Consider the following 19037-nt stretch of genomic DNA (forward strand, 5'->3'; position numbering starts at 1 on the left):
AGGATACGCGACACGGTATACGTTACGAAGGAATTATATTGTATATTTGGAAGGAAAAAAAATGAACAAGTTGGCGGTGGTATGTTTAGAATTGAAAATTTCCACCGTGATGTTACACATCACGTTCGTGTTGTTGTTTTGTAAATAAAACGTTGTTGGACCTGCCTAAAAATAGACGATAATTTACGATATGAAAAACAGGATGGTATAATATAGGAATACATGTGGGTTATTTTGAAAGTGAAAGTCTTGAATAACATTATCTGTACATGTAATAACGATGTACAAATGCATTGCAGACGTTTCGTTGATTGAAAACCAAGTCAGAAGTTCAACTAAATAGTAAACATGAAAATACGAATCGAGGTGTAAGATATGCGGTATGAATCGAGTAGATTTTTCTTCGCAGCGATGACTTGTACTAAAATTTTTAATGAAATTTAGTAAACAACGATAAACCAAACACAAGTACATATTTCAAAAAGTTGACACCTTCTAAGTCATTCGGAAATTGCACGTCAATGATTTTTTCTCCCTAACGTTCCGTTACTGAACGTTACATTAATAATTTCAGCCTCGTAAATTTAACTTTTTACTTTCCTTACAGTTAATTCGTTACAGATATGAATTTATGCCCAGCATTTCGCCGGGAAAACCCGCGATAAGTTCTATTTTCTCCCTCGTTTGGTATAACGTTACAACATGTATTACAAATAACGAATAATACCTAATCTCATTGTTGCTAAGCGTGCAAAGAGCTTGCAAGTAGTGAAAGTTTTTGGATTGCATGTTTCATGTTGTTACGTGCGAAGTTTCATACATATTATACAACATATATATATATTATACAACATATATATATATATTTGTCGAATATTATTTCACGTAACTCACAAGATACCGAGGGAGGTTAATCTTTCTCACAATATTTCTCTGGCACCGCTCTTTCTCTTTCTCAAATTATCTATCCAATTTATCTTGGTTTTCTTGATTATGCTTTTATCATCGTCGTTATTATCATTGTTATCATCACACACCGTCCGATCGCGCGACTAGTTTCTCGGGCATATTGCACACACCGGCAACCACACACACGCACACACACACATACATACATATACATACATATACATACCCGAAACACTTCTCTACCTCTTTTTATCCATACACTGTGACGGCGGCAGGTGTAAACGGTGAGAAAAAAGAGGAAGGAGGAAGACAAAAAGATGGGAGCGAGGAGCGAGGAGAGGGAGGTCGCGGGGGGAAATAATGATAACAAGTAAAGCAAGGAAAGTCACCGTCCGCGCCGGTCTCGTGATGGAAATAGCGCCGGGAGGGGAGATTTGGTTCACCGACGCCGTCGGCAGGTGGCGGCATCAGCCGATCACTCCGGCCCGCTGACGCCGGGTTGCTACCCGCCATCTAGCGGACGACGGAGGTGGTTAGAATTCTCATCGTCGTTCGGTGAACCTCCGGCCATCCCTGAGGCGGCGGTGGCGGCAACGACAAGGACGGCGAGAGCGGCGGCGTCGGCGACGAGGACGACGTAACGCGACAACCGTATTTCTCTAGTTTGTGTTCACGGTCTATACGGGTTTACACGGAGCAGCGCGGACCAGCTCGCCCGCTCTCTCTCGACCTCCTCCTCCTCCTCCGTCTCCTCTAAATCCACCATTTTCGCGTTCGTGCAAAATCCCCGTGAAAGGATGGAATATTGTCGGCGGACTTTCGCGTAACCGCCGCACGTATACGGAGACGGACGCCATCTTAAATAAGGGGGATAATAACAATAATAAGAAAGAAGTAAAAAAAATAAAAAAAAAATAAATAAATAAATAAAAATTCCCCAACACAAAACAGAGGGTACAAAACCGGCGAGAAGATATCGTAGAGGAGAAAAGAAGAGAGGAGGGGAACGATTTTGATAACTCTCCTAAGGAGGGAAAAGGGGGGGGGAGGGATTCTTCGTGCGCTGTTTCGACGGATATATATTTTATTCTACATACACACGACATACAACATTCACATGCATATCTATTGAATATAATTCGAACGGATTGAAAGGAGAGGGATAAATGTAACGGGTGTAACCGAGAGGAATAATACGAAGATACTGAGCAATATTCGTGCTGTACTCTGTTTCGCGTTGACGATCGGCACTCGTCGCGAGTGAACGGACCGACGGTCGTAAATGCTACTTACTACTGCTGTGGCGTCCGGATCGTGAGACGAGAGAGAAATATACTGACTAAAGTTAGAGAGAAGCGGAGTTGGTTCGACGACGGATAAAAAGAACAACTGTACACCGAAATATTATTTCTGTCTGTCGCTCTCTCTTGCTCTTTCTCTCTCTCTCTCTCTCTGTCTCTCCCCCTTCTTCACCGCCTCGACTAGTCGAAACACAACTTGTTCACTCCGTCTCTCTTTCCCTCTCTAACACACAAACTTACACAGCTACGCGTATATACGGACAGAGTTTCGCCTCTTTCATCTTTTGTACACACCGAACGACACGACCTTTAGTCCGAAGTTCTCCGGCAGTAGTGGATTATAGCGGAACGTTGTACGCTCTTGTGCCGATATCTGCAGGACGTGAGTAACGAAAGAGCGAAGAAGTACGCTAAACAGTCGACCAATTTTCGGTGGGGAAAATATATATATACTGAACAAGTGTCGACGACTCGATTATACCAAAAGCTTGCGAGAACACACCGAATGATGCACGCGACGAACAATTGGTGACACTGAAAAACTTGTTGTGATATATACATATGAGGATAAAGTACAGACCGAGAGTCGGAGAAAATAAATATTGGTTATCGAAAAGTTGTTACTGTGACACTGCGCAACGCCACCGAGGAGGATCATCGAGTCAGGAACAGTGTTTTGTTCAATAAACGTTCCTCACTCACCGTCGCCCCTGCAGCGGTAGTTGTGGTGGGTGGTGACCAGTAGTGGTGGAGGTGGTGGTGGTGGTGGTGGTGGTGGTGGTGGCGGTGGTGGTGGTGGGTGGTGGTGGTGGTGGTGGTGGTGGTGGTGGTGGTGGTAGTTGTAGCAGTTGTCTGCACCAGCAGTAGCAGCGGCAGCAGTAGTGGTGGTAGTGGCAGCAGCAGTAGTGCTGGTTCCGTTGGAGGTGCCGGTGGTGGTGGTGGAAAGGTGACGGCGGGGTGAAAGATGGCGCGGGCCACGGACGAGGAGTGTTGACCCATTTCGTAAATCGAGCATCGATGGTGGTGTGAACAGTGGGGTGTCAATTAAGTGCGAGGAAAAAACGAAAGACAGATTAAGTAATAGAAAAAGTAAAGAGAGACGCGAATCGAAGGACAAAACAAATAAACAAATTTAGAAAAAAGAAAACATACAAATAAATTTAAGTAGATTACACCGTGGATAAAAAAAAAGTCTGGATAAGGGATAAGAATCGAGTCAGAATATTATCGTCAGAGGCGAAGGAAGGGCCTGGGCCGGTAGAGTGAGAGAGAGAGACAGAGAAAGAGAGACATTGATCCGGGAGGTGTTCCTACTCGGTTAAGTTGCGATAGCGCGAGTATTCGGGAGCCCAGCGTTGATACATCAAGCCTCAGTTGTTTGGCTTGATAAATTAACCGCTTTCCGGATTCATAAAAGCTTGCAAAATTTTGAAAAAATTCGACATACGTGGAGCCCTGGCTGGCTCAGGCGGCTCTTCGAAGATGGGTAACAACGCCGCAACGGCAAACAAGAAGGTGGACGCCGCCGAGAGCGTCAAGGAGTTCCTCGATCAGGCGAAGGAGGACTTCGAGGAGAAATGGAAGAAGAATCCAACGAACACGGCCGGGCTCGATGATTTCGAACGGATCAAAACACTCGGGACCGGGTCGTTCGGACGGGTAATGATCGTACAGCATAAACCCACCAAGGAGTACTACGCGATGAAGATACTGGACAAGCAGAAGGTCGTGAAGCTGAAGCAGGTCGAGCACACCCTGAACGAGAAACGGATTCTGCAGGCCATCAGCTTCCCGTTCCTGGTCTCGTTGCGCTTCCACTTCAAGGACAACTTGAACCTTTACATGGTACTGGAGTACGTACCCGGCGGCGAGATGTTCAGTCACCTACGCAAGGTCGGCAGGTTCTCCGAACCCCATTCGCGATTTTACGCCGCCCAGATCGTACTCGCCTTCGAATACCTTCACTACCTGGACCTTATATACAGGGACCTTAAGCCCGAGAATCTACTCATCGATTCCCAGGGTTACCTCAAGGTCACCGACTTTGGCTTCGCCAAGAGGGTCAAGGGCAGGACGTGGACCCTCTGCGGAACGCCGGAGTACCTGGCACCGGAGATCATACTCAGCAAGGGTTACAACAAGGCGGTAGACTGGTGGGCACTGGGTGTCCTGGTGTACGAAATGGCCGCCGGTTATCCCCCTTTCTTCGCCGACCAGCCGATACAGATATACGAGAAGATAGTGAGCGGCAAGGTCAGGTTCCCGTCGCACTTCGGTAGCGACCTTAAGGACCTTCTGAGGAACCTGCTTCAGGTCGACCTTACGAAACGGTACGGCAACCTGAAGGCGGGGGTGAACGACATCAAGGGTCACAAGTGGTTCTCGAGCACCGATTGGATCGCTGTTTTTCAAAAGAGGATCGAGGCACCGTTCATACCGAGGTGCAAGGGACCCGGTGACACGAGCAATTTCGACGACTACGAGGAGGAGGCGCTCAGGATTTCCTCGACGGAGAAATGCGCCAAGGAATTCGCCGAGTTTTGAGGCGACGAAGCTAATCTGAACCAATTTACGATCATCCGGTCGTGGCTGTTACGTCGTCGCAACATATCGCGCGATCGACAACAACTGGATCGACGACAACAACAATTACTACAAAAACAAAAACAACCACAACAAGAACAATATCAAGATCAACACAAACAACAACGACAACAACAACAACAACAACAACACCAACAACAACAACAACAACAACAACAAGAACAACAACAACAAGAACAAGAACAGCAACAACGGATCGCGTTGTCGCGTTCGGTATACAATCGAACAGTCGTCGCCGACGGTCACGACGATGATGACGACGATGATGACTTTTCTGGACGCAACGTGAAACGCGTCCTTCAGCTACGGCTACACGGCTACGGGGGTTCAAATTGAGGATGACGGGAGAAAGGAAAAAATTAATAAAAATGAATAACAAAAAAAAAAAAAAAAAAAAAAAAAAACCTGGGACCGGTGCCAAGTTTCGAACGCCGTACCATGTCCTAATACCGATGCAGGATTATATCATATACGCGCGTATAATCCGTATACCCCGTGTCTGCAATATACGTGTTCCGTGTGACGCGTCGTCTCGTTCGGTATCACGTGTAATCCTTATAATTTGTCCTCGATTGAGAGAAGAAGAAGAATCAAAAGAAGAAGAAGAAGAAGAAGAAGAAGTGGGAGAAAAAGTTGAAGAAGACAGAGAAGAAGGAGAAGAAAAAGACGAAGAATAGTGAAGAGTACTGAAAAAATAGGAGAAAGAAAAAGAAAGGGAGAAGAAACAGAAAAAAAATAAATAAATAAAAAAACGTTCAGCAACGTCGCGGGATGAACGATCCAAGATATAATTTTTGTGTGCGTCCGTGTGAACGTGTGTAGAAATGCAGTTATATAGAGAGAAACACAGGATTCTATTTTCTGTTTTAGGGTGTGTTATAGAAAGAGAGAGAGAGAGTGTGTGTGTGTGTGTGTGTGTGTGTGTGTGTGTGTGGATGAACGAATTGGAGATACATAATCTCAACAAACATGATGATCTGTCTGTCCTTCCGTTATATAGTGTAAATTAAGAAAAATGTTTTAAGAGAGTTTCGAAAGGGGAAAGAGAAAGAGAAAGAGAAAGAGAGAGAGAGATAAAAAAGGGATAATCGAAACACGCGTACCTATAATTTTAAAGTCAGTCTAATATGTTGTCACGTGTAAGTCGAAGAGAATGTTCGCGGGGATCGGTAGAGATTACGGAGGAGGTAATGAGAAATGATAGGATAGATCGTGTCGAACTGTCTCGATTCATCTAGCCTATAAACGGTATTGCTACGCGGCACTCTGCTAATACGAGTAAACATCCTTATATGAGTTTTTACGGTCATTTCTATATTATTATACTCTCTCAGCGGCGTTGTCGCTGCGGGCGAGGAATGATAATAATCATCTTCATCTTCATCACCATCACCATCATCATCATCATCATAATCATTGTCGTAGTCGTAGTCGTAGTCGTCATTCTTCTCCTCTTCCTTCATCCTCTCTCTCTCTCTCTCTCCTCGTGTGTTTGTCGTCAACTTTTATTATCACACCGCAGGGAGATCTTTATCCGATGTAAACGCGTCGACGACGGCGTTGAAACACCCTCAATTCTTATTATGTATTTTTAGCGTTGAACGTCTTTTTTTTTTTTGTCGTTTCGTTTTGTTCAATTGCATCTTTTTATTATTATTGTAATAATTTTTATATACGTATGTACATATTTTTTTACGCACGTGAAAACAAAAACAATGATTGTCCGAATGTGAATTGCGAATTCCAAACGACTTGCTCTGCGTCGGTGATTATCATTATTATTATTATCCTTGTCTACGGGAGGGGGGGATCGCATTGACCGAAAAGTTGGCTAACTATACTCGTGACACAGTTATATTTATATCGAAATTATACCACTGTGATCATGAATTCGTATCTCGTTTGAATCTGTGTTTTGCAAATATTTCATGGAGTGATGGAAAAGTGTGGATAAAGTATACTTTGCAGTGACAATAATTCTGATTATCTTAAAAACTTGTAGGGATTCGTTGAGCCGATGGTTGAATCAATATTCGTTGTCGGATCGAAATCGCACATCAAGTCGGAGGATGAGAAACTAACGTTGATGAAAAAAAAGAGTACGATATTGAATTTTGAACGCGAATCGTCGAGGTTTCGTTGTCATATCGCTCTTCTCGTATTCATCGTTATTCGTCGATCGTTACAAGTGTGTTGATCGCTCAGTGAAATGTTAAGTGAATTTACCGTTACTCGTTCCTCGGGACATGTAAGTCAGCGGAGCTGCTCTTATGGTTTTCAAAACGTATCGTACGTAGTCTAACATTAACGTTGCATTTTTGAATCAGTACAATGCGCGCAAATTTCAGGACATCTCGAACATGATCATAATTTGACTTATTTTTGAAATAAGTTTGTTACGTTGTTGCAACGGTGCATCTTATAGAAAAAAAATGTCGTTTTCCTAACGGTGGGAAATAGTAATTTTTTTTTTGTTTTTAGTTTCAACTTCTCGATACGTTAACGTTTACTAACTTCAGCCTCGTTTTTTCTACCATCTAGTAAACACCAAGCAGCTTCCTTGAAAGTGCGAACTTTACAAACTGACGCATCAACGCAATCCCCGTACTTTTAACACGAACGTCCTCCGAAACGCTGACGCGGTTTTCTATTTTTTTTTTTTTTTCTCGCGTTAATGTAAATTCGCGAACAGCGAATGAAGCGAGGTTCGTCACTTGTGCAGAGTACGTTGGATTCGAACTAGTTCGTTCTACGTATGCAAAATGTTTATGAATATTCAAACGGCGTTATTATAACCAGTCGTCTCGGAGATCTCGGGCTCTCGTGTTTCTAGCCCAGGGGGACATTAATAGTAAAAGCGGTTTTCGTACGCGGCGGTGGCGTTATATTGCAGAAGAGCGCGTAACGTCGTCGGCGTCGCTCTTACGTACGCATCCCAGGGACCTTTGAAATTTCCATTGGAATATTCCGCAATGACCCGGTTCTTTCTCTCCGCCTGCCAAATCAACGACACCTGCCGACGTGTCGTGTAGTGATAATCTACCGCTAACCCCCCCCTCCCTTCACCACAAATTTTTGCATTGTTTTACAACGTTGTGTTTCTTCATTCGTCTTGTTATGAAAATTATTTATGATAGTTTGTAAATTTTATTGTGAAATTGGAGCGAGTTTTCTGCGGCGTAAAATTTTTAGACAAAAAGTAATAAGCAAATAAATAGAAAAGAAAAAAAAAAGAAAGAAACAAACAAACAAAAACGTGGAACGAAGTTGGAATGTTTACCCTTAATTGTGTCACGGCGTCGTCGTCGTCGTCTTTGACTTGTGTTTTTTTGTTTTTTTTTTTTCTTTTTTTAAATAATTTATCGCGGTGTCCAGGGTGACGGGACTTTGTCGCGAATTTCGATAATGAAATTATTAGATAACGCGAAATGGAAGAATTGTAATAGAATAGAAATTTTTTCGCCGTTTGTCAACGTCGACAAATTTCGCTTCACGTGTAACGTGTATTTTATTATTAAACGCTACGTGCACGATGTGGTTTATTATTATTATAGTACCTACTTTTATCTTCGATGTATCTCTGCGACAAACAAGTAGAAGAATGAGAGAGAGAGAGGGAGAGAGAGAGAGGGAGAGAGAGAGAGGGAGAGAGAGAGAGAGAGAGAGAGAGAGATGAAGATAGAGAAAAAGAGGGAGAAGCGATGAAAAAATTAATTATCATTACATAAGAGAAAAGAAAAAGACGTGAGATTTTTCCGAGGGTTAACAATTGCGCTGCTTATGAATCCGTATTACATTATATTATATATCATATATAGTAAATAATATCACATATGAATTTGTATGGATTTAAATATTTATTACACTTATATAATACCGATACATGATACATCTTATTAATATTATTATTATTATTATTATTATTATTATTATTATTATTATTATTATTATTATTACTGTTATTATTATTATTATTATTCTTGTTCTTGTTCTATCTGATGAAAACAGAATTTTTAAAACGCTTTATGTTTATTATTATTATTATTATTATTATTATTATTATTATTATTATTATTATTATTATTATTATTAATAATACTATGTTTATTATTATTTTGCCATAGTATTATAATGTTAGTAATCTCGATGTGTTTTTAGAAATAAAGTGAAATTTGTTGAGAGGAAAAAAAAATAGACAAGAAAAAAATACAACAACAACACAGAAAAAAAACGCGTTCAACCCGATCTCGGCAGCTGGTAGTTTTTGCGACAAAAAAAAAAAAAAAAAAAAAAAAATAAAAAAAACTGTCACGTATTTCTTAAGAGAAACTAAAGTAAGAGATGGAGAGTGAGTAAGAAATATTTTCAACAATCCTTCGTTTGATTTTATTTATTTAATATGTCATCGTACACGCGCGTGTGCGTTTGTGATTTTTTCTTCTTTTTTTTCTGTCTCTCTCTCTCTCTTTTTTTTTTTTTTCTTCTTCCTCTTATATTCATCAACTCGTAATCGTACAAATAAAGTATTCTTACAGCGCGTGACGACGAGCGTTCGCCAATCTCGCGTGGTAACACGTACGTACTACGATTGTCACTTCGCGTTGTTGATAAAACCGAAAAGTGATTTAGAACAAGGGTAGGAGAAAAATTTATACACATATGTATGCGTGCGTGTGTCCCCGTGTGCGTGTGTCAATAACGCACGGATAGAATCGCCATAAAGAAAACGTAAGAAGAAAAGAAATCTGTCAGGTATCGCAGTAAAACGACGCGTTGGCAAAAATTGAAACAAAGCTGGTGGGAAAGTAGTAACTTCTATGCAAACATGCGGCGTAACGTATAATCTGCTTGTTTATGTATAGCGATTATATTCACCTTGGAGTTTTCAAACTTTGATGTAGAAATATCTCTGTTCTTTATTCCACCGATTTTTGTCTCCCCTTTTTTTTTTTTTTTTTTTTTTGCTCTCAGTCCTCCAAATTCTAGATCGTCTTCGCTACGTCGATCAATTATTTTTGTTCTCGTTGTTTGTTGTTGTTGTTATTATAATTATAATTATTAATATTTCGATGTTCCAAATCTTGCGCGAAAGAAAGAAGCATCGGATCACGAAGATTCGCATCATGTTTTTTTTTTTTTTTTTTATGGCATATCAAAATAATCGCGTTGCAGAAGATAGAATTCCGTATCACGTAACATAATATTTATTACAATAATGTGTCATTGTTTAGTGGGTTTTTTTTTTTTCGTTTATTTTTTATTTCACTTACTCTTCTCTCTCCATTCTTCCATCATCAATTATATTCCCTTTCTCTTTTTAATATTATTGTTCAAAACTTGTTATTCTTTCAACGCATTTTTCGATAACGATCGTAAATTGTGTTTTTGAGAATGAAATCATCGTCGTTATTCGTCAACGCTTGTACAGTCGTATACAACAATACATTAGGATGCATTATCATCGATCGAATCCCACATAACGATGAATATTTCAGAAAACTTTCTGAAATCTTTCATGAAAGGAAAGAAACGTTTGAAAAAATATTTCAAAAAAAAAAAAAGGTCGCTGCAAGCTCAGAACGTTCGCGCCAGAAACTTGCAAAAGATTTCTTGATTGTTGTTGTTGTTCTTAAAAAGATTCTCATAATCTTTCTGTAAAATATTTTGCCGAAGTTTTCTTAGAAAAATTTCACGTTATGTCGGATATAACCGTACGTGTATGTGTATGTATTATTTTTCGTTATTTCGAGTACTTCTATTTTTTTTTTGTTTTGTTTCAGTTTTCACTTTTCCTCCGTTATTTATCACAACTCCGTGTATATTCTATTTTGCTCATCGAAAAACTGTCACACGCGATAAGCGTGTGAAGAAAAATTTTTTTTTCTCTTCTCACTCGAGGCTCGCATAACGAAACCCACCTACGTATAATACACATACACGCAAGTGTGCACGTGAATACCTATACGCTTAACACGTATAACCGTACATACTCGTTTCACTTTGTTTGATATTGTCTCTTGGTAATAATATATGCGAATGGCTTACAAGGCGGCCTGTGAATACGTCATTGGTATCGAAAGGTGCTAATTAACGCGCACTAAAAATAACACTGAGAATGGGGGAAAAAAAAGAAGAAGAAGAAGAAGGAAAAAAAAAAAAACAAGGAAGAAAAGAAGGAAAAGATACGAGCGCGTGTGTGCGCGCGTTTCTGTCCTACGTAAGATGTGCGTACATGCAATGCATGCTGTTACGCACGCGTATATATGACACGTACGTTCAACGCAAACAGCGGACCGATAGAGGCTACACACACACACACACACACACGCACACGCACACACTTGGCATAAATATTTAACATGTGATACAAAATGCCACCTGTCGTCGGCTGGAACGAGTTTCTTGGTACCTAACACCGTAATTGCTGTGAAACGAATTTTTTTATTTTTTTAATTTTCTTTTTTTTTTATTTAAGGTTTTCCTTATCTCTTCTTTTTTTCCAGTCTCGAACAGCACACTCTGCACGCGTACGTAATTCATGTGTTATACGCGAGAAAAAGATTATCGTTTACGTCATATTGTACGTAACGTGCGCGCGGAATTAACTCCGGTTCTCCGTCTCTCAAAGGTACGATTATTTGATCATGGTTTTTTTTTTTTGTTTTTTTTTTGTTTTTCTTCCTCTTTCTCTCTTATATTCCAAATCGGTATGTTACATATTTTTTTTTTCACACGACACGTATTTACGTACATGTAAAGCATTCGTTATCGGCTATTATTAAATACGTATACGTAGCAGGGTTGTTGGAAAGAAAATGAAACGACGCGATGAGTGTGATTAGAGAAAAATTTTATTCCACGCATAGATCGTGTTTTTTTTTTTTTACGTTTTCTTTTTAAATTTTATTCTTCTCTTGGCTTACATGCACTGGAATTGATCGAATGGTGCAGATATCGATGATTTGACACGTCATTGTCGTTTCATTTGTCGACAACTTTCGTTGGTTTAGCAGAATTTTAAAATTTCTCGAAACGTAACGATATTTTACGATCTATGTTCAACTTGTACCGGTGTGTAATGTAATTAAATTTACAATATCACTCGATCATCCATCGACAAGTGTTGAATTTTTTTTTTACTTTTTTAAATTTTGCCAATTTTCCGATCACGCTACAAGCGAGTATTTTGAAATTGAAATTATACGGGACATCGATTATACGCATCTGCCTGTCATTGAGTTGCGAAGGGAATAAAGAAAAGTGAAATGAAAAAAAAAAATATAATAAAAGAATAAAAAATATAAAAGGGGTTGAAAGTAACGACGTAAAAATCGAAGCATTGCTCGACCGTGGACGTTTCATCACCAAAGGGCGAAAAGGAAAATTCATCACCGCGAGGGGATAATAAAGAGAGAGAAAGAGAGAGAGAGAAAAAGAAAACCATGACGTTACGTGTCGGGGATTATTGTGTAACAACGGTTAACAAGTAAGAACACCTTTGTATCCAACTGCCTATAATACCTTTATACACGTATGTATAAAGACACGTTGTACACACACGTGCAGTACACCTCGAGTTTATAGCATTAACAAAATAATTGATCATCCTGACGTGCGTCGTATAGGTAGATGTATACGGTGCACATGTAAATTGCATACAGCGAACATGCGAGTCAAAAAAAGTATACAGGATTTACACACGCACGCACATATGTCGCGACGAATTTATTGAAGCTTGAAAATCAACCGCGCATGCGCCAATTTTATCGGCCGTTCGCGCAGGCTGGCCATCCCGAGTTTTCAGCTGTCAAACTTTGTTTCTGCCGGCGATGTAGTTGATACGAATTTTCGAGGTTAGAATCTCGGATAGTTGAGGCATTGACTCGGAAAGATTTGGAAAGCATTTGTAGTCGGGTCGGAAAGTCGATTCTTCGAAGTACGGTCGGAATTTGATGCTAATGCTCTTTGAAAATTCAAACGTACACATTTTGCGTAGGTTGGCCCGCCTGCGTCGCAGAAAAGAATATCGCTGCGGAAAGATTTCGCCGACCAATGAGATTTAATTATTTGGCGCATGCGCGGTTCATTTTCAACTTTCAAAAGATTGTCCTGATGTATACACACACTCACTTATATATATTAATTGAAATTATTTCGATCCAGGTATATGTATCTAATACACACACATATGTATACACATAATTATCGTTTACTTGCAAGCGCAGAACGCAATTTATACATATAATACATTATTATATTTTGAAGTTGCGATAATTTGGATACGGAATGATGTAGACAATATTTTTTGGGACGAGAAGAAGAAAAAAAAAAAATAAAAAAAATAAACTTCGCGAAAAACTAACAAAATAAGAAGAAAAAGAAAGAAATGATCTGCGTATGTAAGTTGAACATACGATATCCGTGTACATATTTCGTATATATGTATACACACGTACACACACTATGTATTATAATATAAGTAATTTATTTTTTAGAACACGTTTCTTGGAAAGATGTCATATAATTATTTCTATTATCATATTCTAATATATGTATTATACTATTTCGTTTTTGATGTGGGTTTACTATTATCTTGTTGTTTTTTTTTTTTTTCTTTTTTTGTCCTTCCTTCAAGTTGCCGCGTTCTTTCTCTGTCTCTCCGCATTTTTTCTCACGATAATAAATTGTCGTGCAATTAGGTTTATGATTTGTAATCAATTACGAAATTCAAAGTCACGGATCAGTTGTAATATAATTATTATTTATACATTTATACAATATACATGAACAATATCTTATGATATAATCGTCTTGCGGTTATTAGTGATTAGTTTTGTCTTTTTTTTTTTTTTTTTTTCTCTTCTCCCTCGTTCTTTTATCCTTCTCGGTTAAAGTCATGGGACCGATGCTAATTATCATTGTGCGCAACGTGTATTGTTCTTTAATCATCGATATCTGTCGATAAATAGCGCAAGTGTAACACGTACACGAAGAGAATAATACTTGAACGACAATTAATTATCGACCTTGCAGAGATTCAATTGTACCGAGATATCAGGTACGAGAGTTGGTGAAAAATAGAGAGAGAGAGAGTGAGAGAGAGAGAGATAGAGATAGAGATAGATAGATAGATAGATCGATAGATAGATAAATAGATGTGAAAGATTACAGTTTTCTTGTGATTACTTCAATTTACATAAACATATTATGTTATATTATACATACATACGCATATAAATATATAGGCTATTCATACATGTAATATACCGCAGTTATAGTCGAATATTATAGCTGATCCTCTATCGTTACGTCATAGGCAGATATTTGTCGGTATGATAATAATAATAATAATAATAATAATAATAGTAATGATAATAATGATAACAACAAAATAGTACGTAGAAAATTGTATTATTTCTCCATCATAGATATTAAATGTATACGATCATAACTATTGCATATGAATTGATCGGTTCTTATTCATATCTATATATACATATGTATATACATATCTATATATATGTGTGAATACGAATATTTTTTTTTGTAAATATTAATTTAAATAAATTCTGTTTTGAAAATTGTATATTATTTTTAACCGTACATATACATGTATATATATATATATTATTATTATATTATTCACGCAGTGACGATTCTATCCCGTTGTTTTATTTTTATCTTTTACTGAATTTTCGTCTCTTATCTTTCTAATCAACAACGCATGTCACTCAATGTGAAGAATTGGAATAAAAAAAATTTTTCCTCCCAAGATCAATTTGCTTTACGGCAATTGAGAATATTCCTACCTTTTTATTTTATTTTAATTAATTAATTGTTTTTCATCCGAACATCGGAAATATTATACGATAATTATTCCCGTTGAAAAATTTTTTCCGCAACGTTGTTGTATCGTTTATGTTTTTGTTTTCATTTTATTTCTCGTAATCCGCAATCAGTTTCGTCTAATTCCTGGTCGATTAATGATTATTGTTCACTGATCGCTGTACCAACTGGATGGCCGACTAGCGTCCTCGGTCTGACAATGAGTCGATTAAAAACAGGCGAAATCGACACCGGCGCTTCGATAGCTTAAATGGAACTAACGAATCACGTGACTTACTGCGCATGTCACGGCGTTGAAGTGACACAACCGACGGCACGTAAACTTCTCACTTTTGAACGATCGTCTGTTCTTTTTTATAATTTCGGTAATTCCGCTCCCTATCAATCAGATGGCAACGGAATTTTCCATCCCTACTGTTTGTTGGTTAACAAATTACGCGACGTAAATAATATCTTTGTGCAATGACGTTTTCTCATAGGACCATCGAAGCTTTGGTACTTTTTAACGACGTATACTCGGTGTGTTGTGCCTTCTATTCACCGTTGTCGCTGACAAATTTCTACGACAAAGTTCTCGCGCGTCGTTATTTTCTCCGCGATGCGCATGCGCTCAAACTTTCCCACGCTCCACCACGTGACTAAACTTCTTACCGATAGGCTATCACTCAGCACGTGACCCGTTAGTTTAACTTCAGGTATCGCGGCGCTAGTGTCGGTTTTTGGGGATTCCAATCGGCATATCGAGCTGCGGTCTGCTGGAAGCATAGAAGTCAGCCATCCATTTAGTGTAAAGATCAGTGTTATTGTCGACGACGTTGATTTACCTTTTTTCTATTTCTTCTTCGTTTTTTTTTCTGCTCTCTTCTCGTCCTATCGTACCATTGATTTTCCATTGTCATCGCGCGGATACGTGTATACAATTGTTACCGTTATATGTTGTACATAAATACACATGCATGCATGTGTATGTATACATATGCCGACGATGAATCTGCAGCGTTACGTTATACGTATAACTACCCGCGATATTTTTCAATCTCTTGCACGTACGTACGTCTATGTACCCAAACGGTGTTTCTCTCTCTTGCGATCCGTTATCATATCGCTGCACGGATTCCTCGTGTTTGAGATACATATAATTATCACGAAGAGAAAATTTATATACCCCGCTATATATAAAGCAAGATATCATCTACTCGGGTATGTACCTCTGCGTACACGGATATTTATGTGTAGGTTTTTTAAGTTGGACTGTATAAAAATAAAAGAAATCGACCATTTTTCCTTTTCAAATTACAACGTGAAAATATTGTTTCTTCGAACGACGTAAAAAAGATGCTTATACCAAGTTTCAGTTCTTAATATTGATATTTGCAGGTGCCTCGTAGCGATTTTTCATTTTCCATTCAAATAACATGGTGACATTTTTTTTTTTTTTTTTTTGTTTAAACCCTAGAATTTTACAACTCGTCAAATTTCTTTGCTGACTTTTCACCTTAAGTTATAACTTTCGAAAGAGTAGATTTGTCGTAGAATGACAACAGACATTTTTTGCAGACCGTTCAATTCCCTACAAATATATTCGTTCTTTTCTTACCGGTACACTAATGCGTTGACGAGTTATAAAAGTACAGTTAGAAAAAAAAAAAAAAAAAAATAACCGGCATATATCACTGAATAAATGTATTCGTTTAATGCATGTACATACACATGGGTATGTATATAAAATTATTAATGCAGGCATGAAATTAAACTTTTACTCGATCCGCGCCTCTCGAGAATCTTATATCATTTTTTTCATCTCCCTCCTCGGTATGAGGAGGAATGCAATTCGGTATGACGTAAAAAAAGAATTGACTTGTGAAAATATTTCCACCCCATTGTAATATTATATATATATATATATATCGACACGCGGGGGATGAAAATTTTTCGATTTTCTATACAAAGGTGAGGAAAGTTTCAACGTTTTTTTTTTTTTTTTTTTTTTCCTTTCACTATTATTTCTTCGATCTTTTCTTTCGCAGTTTTGCAATTTTCTTGCCCTCGATAAAGAAGAAAAAACGATGACAAGTGTTGATTCAATGAAAAAGGGAAAGCAAAGAAAAGCAAAGAAACGTATTGAATTGTAATTAGTTGTGTAAAATAACCATACAAGGTACGTACGTAAGTTTCACAATAATGACACATATTTTATATTACAGTAACGATAGGAGTTTGTTTTTTTTTTTCTTCTTCTCTTTTCTTCTTACGAAATCATTGTTTCTTTATTTTCTACCATTTTCGTCTTACATCATTTGAGACTAATTAACCAACTACCCGTATCGACTTTTTGAATTCCTTGAACGATTCGTTCGACGACGAGAAAAATTTCGTACCCGTATCGCAAAATGAAACAAAGTTACTCGAATGTTAAGATAACCAAGATTCGTCGCATTGTTTCGAGTAACGGGTATCTGTTATGCGATCAGTCTCTCCGGGGATTTTCTCAGTCGCTTCGTAATATTATTTCGAAAATCATAACAAGTCGTTGGCCGTCGTGTAATTACGAACGACGGTCCTTGAATCGATGAAAACAATATATTTCTCTCTCACTCTCTCTCTCTCTCTCTCTCTCTCTCTCTCTCTCACTCTCTCTCTTTCTTTCTCTGTTTTTTTTTTCTCGCACGCTTCATTTAATGTTCCGTAAACAGACGAAATTACGAGCATCATGGCCGAGCCGAATTAGCCTGATTATTCCATGTCGAGCTTTGCAGGTTTAATAATAATAATAGTAATAATAATAATGATAATAATGATAATAATAATAGTAATAATACAAACCGCGTAGCTTGTGAATATAAATTAAGCATCAATATGTAAGCGTGTAATTCTCTAAGGTCGAATTAAACCAAAAAAAAAAAAAAAAAACGAACGAAAAATCTCGCTTCACGGAACAAAACAATATAAATATATTTTTTTTTTTTCAATTATTATTATTCTTTTGTCAAATTCGTCGCAGCAAATTATTATTACACTGCATACGGGACATTCTACGTGAACTCAATCAAGGCTGGATCCTGTCTATTTTTGATTTTGTTGAAAATTTTTTTTATAGACTTTGTTGTCCGAACTCGAAAACAGTACAATGAATTTTTTCAAATTATCGTTCAGTGAATTTTTGTTTTACCGATGATTTTTGAAAAGCTGATTTTTAAATTACGGCCAAAACATGTTGGTTTTTAACAAAAATCGTAGGTGAAATAAATTTATTGTAAAACAATCTGATAAAAATGTGATAAAAAAAAATGTCGGGCGTCCGACGTTAGTTGAGTTGGCACGGAATGCACCATATATGCCTCTAATATAGTATATTGTCTATTGTTTGACGCGTTATGTGCTAGTATTAAAGCTTGCATGTACATACCCTACCGATTTCGCAATTGTTTGTGATTGTTTATCGTATTTTATAAATTTTATATATGGATCATTCCATGCCAACTCAACCTGGGTATGACCCTTGACATCTCTGATTTGGCTCGCGATTTTTTTTAGGATTCCTTCATTTTTCGAAGGTAATCGGTATATTTTTTCGAAATTTTTGACAACCATTTGAATTATCTATAATTTTTTTACACTAATATATCGATAGACACAATCTGAAATAATTCTGGAAAATCATGTATCGGATAACAAAATCTTTTCAGCCTAATAATTTCAAAAAAAAAGTGCGATCGAGTGTCAAAACAATCGTATAAAAAAAAAATTGCGAGCCAAATTAAAGAGGTCTGACAAAGGTAGGGTTGGCATGGAACGCCCTATATATACTTATGTATGGGGCATTCCACGTTAAGCTGACGGGTTATCGATCTTATTTTTTTTTTTTTTGTCCAATTTCAAACTTCCACGATATATATCTAATATAAATATTGCTAGCGTTTTTTTTTACAGCTTTTTGCCTATTTCTCAAGTTCGTGTTTGGGTATTTTTTAAAGATTTGAAATTTTTTTTATATCTGCTCACCTGAGATGAAAAGTTGACGAGATCGGTAAAATAAATAAATTAATAAAACACCAAGTTCTTGCAACAATGATTGAATGAAGAAAGATCCCTTCGGTTATAAACGTTTGTTGTTACCGGCAAACTTTCGTTCACATCAATTTAACAAAATTTCCTTCCCAGCGTCTTCTCGCGAAGTTCGAATAAATATCGGGCTTTATTTATTTTTTTTTTTTGCTCAAAAATACAACCGAGAATTTTCGATCTCAATGAGAAATTTAATCGATTCTTCGCGTTAGAAGGCAATCCAATTTTTTTTTTTTTCTTTTTTCACTTACGTAAATCGACCTTGACACGGGTGACGTTGTATTGTTGAAACTAATTCAATCCACCGTATTT

General features: G+C 37.7%; 2 protein-coding genes across 3 annotated transcripts in view; both read left to right on the plus strand.

Moving 5' to 3' along the window:
• Window positions 1-19037, plus strand: part of LOC124305921 (organic cation transporter protein-like) — an 80203-nt gene that overhangs the window by 7398 nt on the left and 53768 nt on the right. Inside the window, exon 1 of one of the 2 annotated variants that reach the window (XM_046765932.1) lies at window positions 2331-2937. The exons of the other annotated variant lie outside the window; for it this stretch is intronic. The gene's annotated coding sequence lies outside the window, so the exon portion shown is untranslated. Of the gene's footprint in view, window positions 1-2330; window positions 2938-19037 lie in introns of those variants that run through there. 2 annotated transcript variants of the gene reach the window in all.
• On the plus strand, window positions 3041-8505 carry LOC124305925 (cAMP-dependent protein kinase catalytic subunit 1). The gene has a single exon (XM_046765938.1). It carries the CDS (start codon window positions 3693-3695, stop codon window positions 4752-4754), a length of 1062 nt encoding a protein of 353 aa, XP_046621894.1. The 5' UTR covers window positions 3041-3692; the 3' UTR covers window positions 4755-8505.

Source organism: Neodiprion virginianus, chromosome 5 (genome assembly GCF_021901495.1).
Source record: "Neodiprion virginianus isolate iyNeoVirg1 chromosome 5, iyNeoVirg1.1, whole genome shotgun sequence".
Classification (NCBI taxonomy): Eukaryota; Metazoa; Arthropoda; class Insecta; order Hymenoptera; family Diprionidae; genus Neodiprion; species Neodiprion virginianus.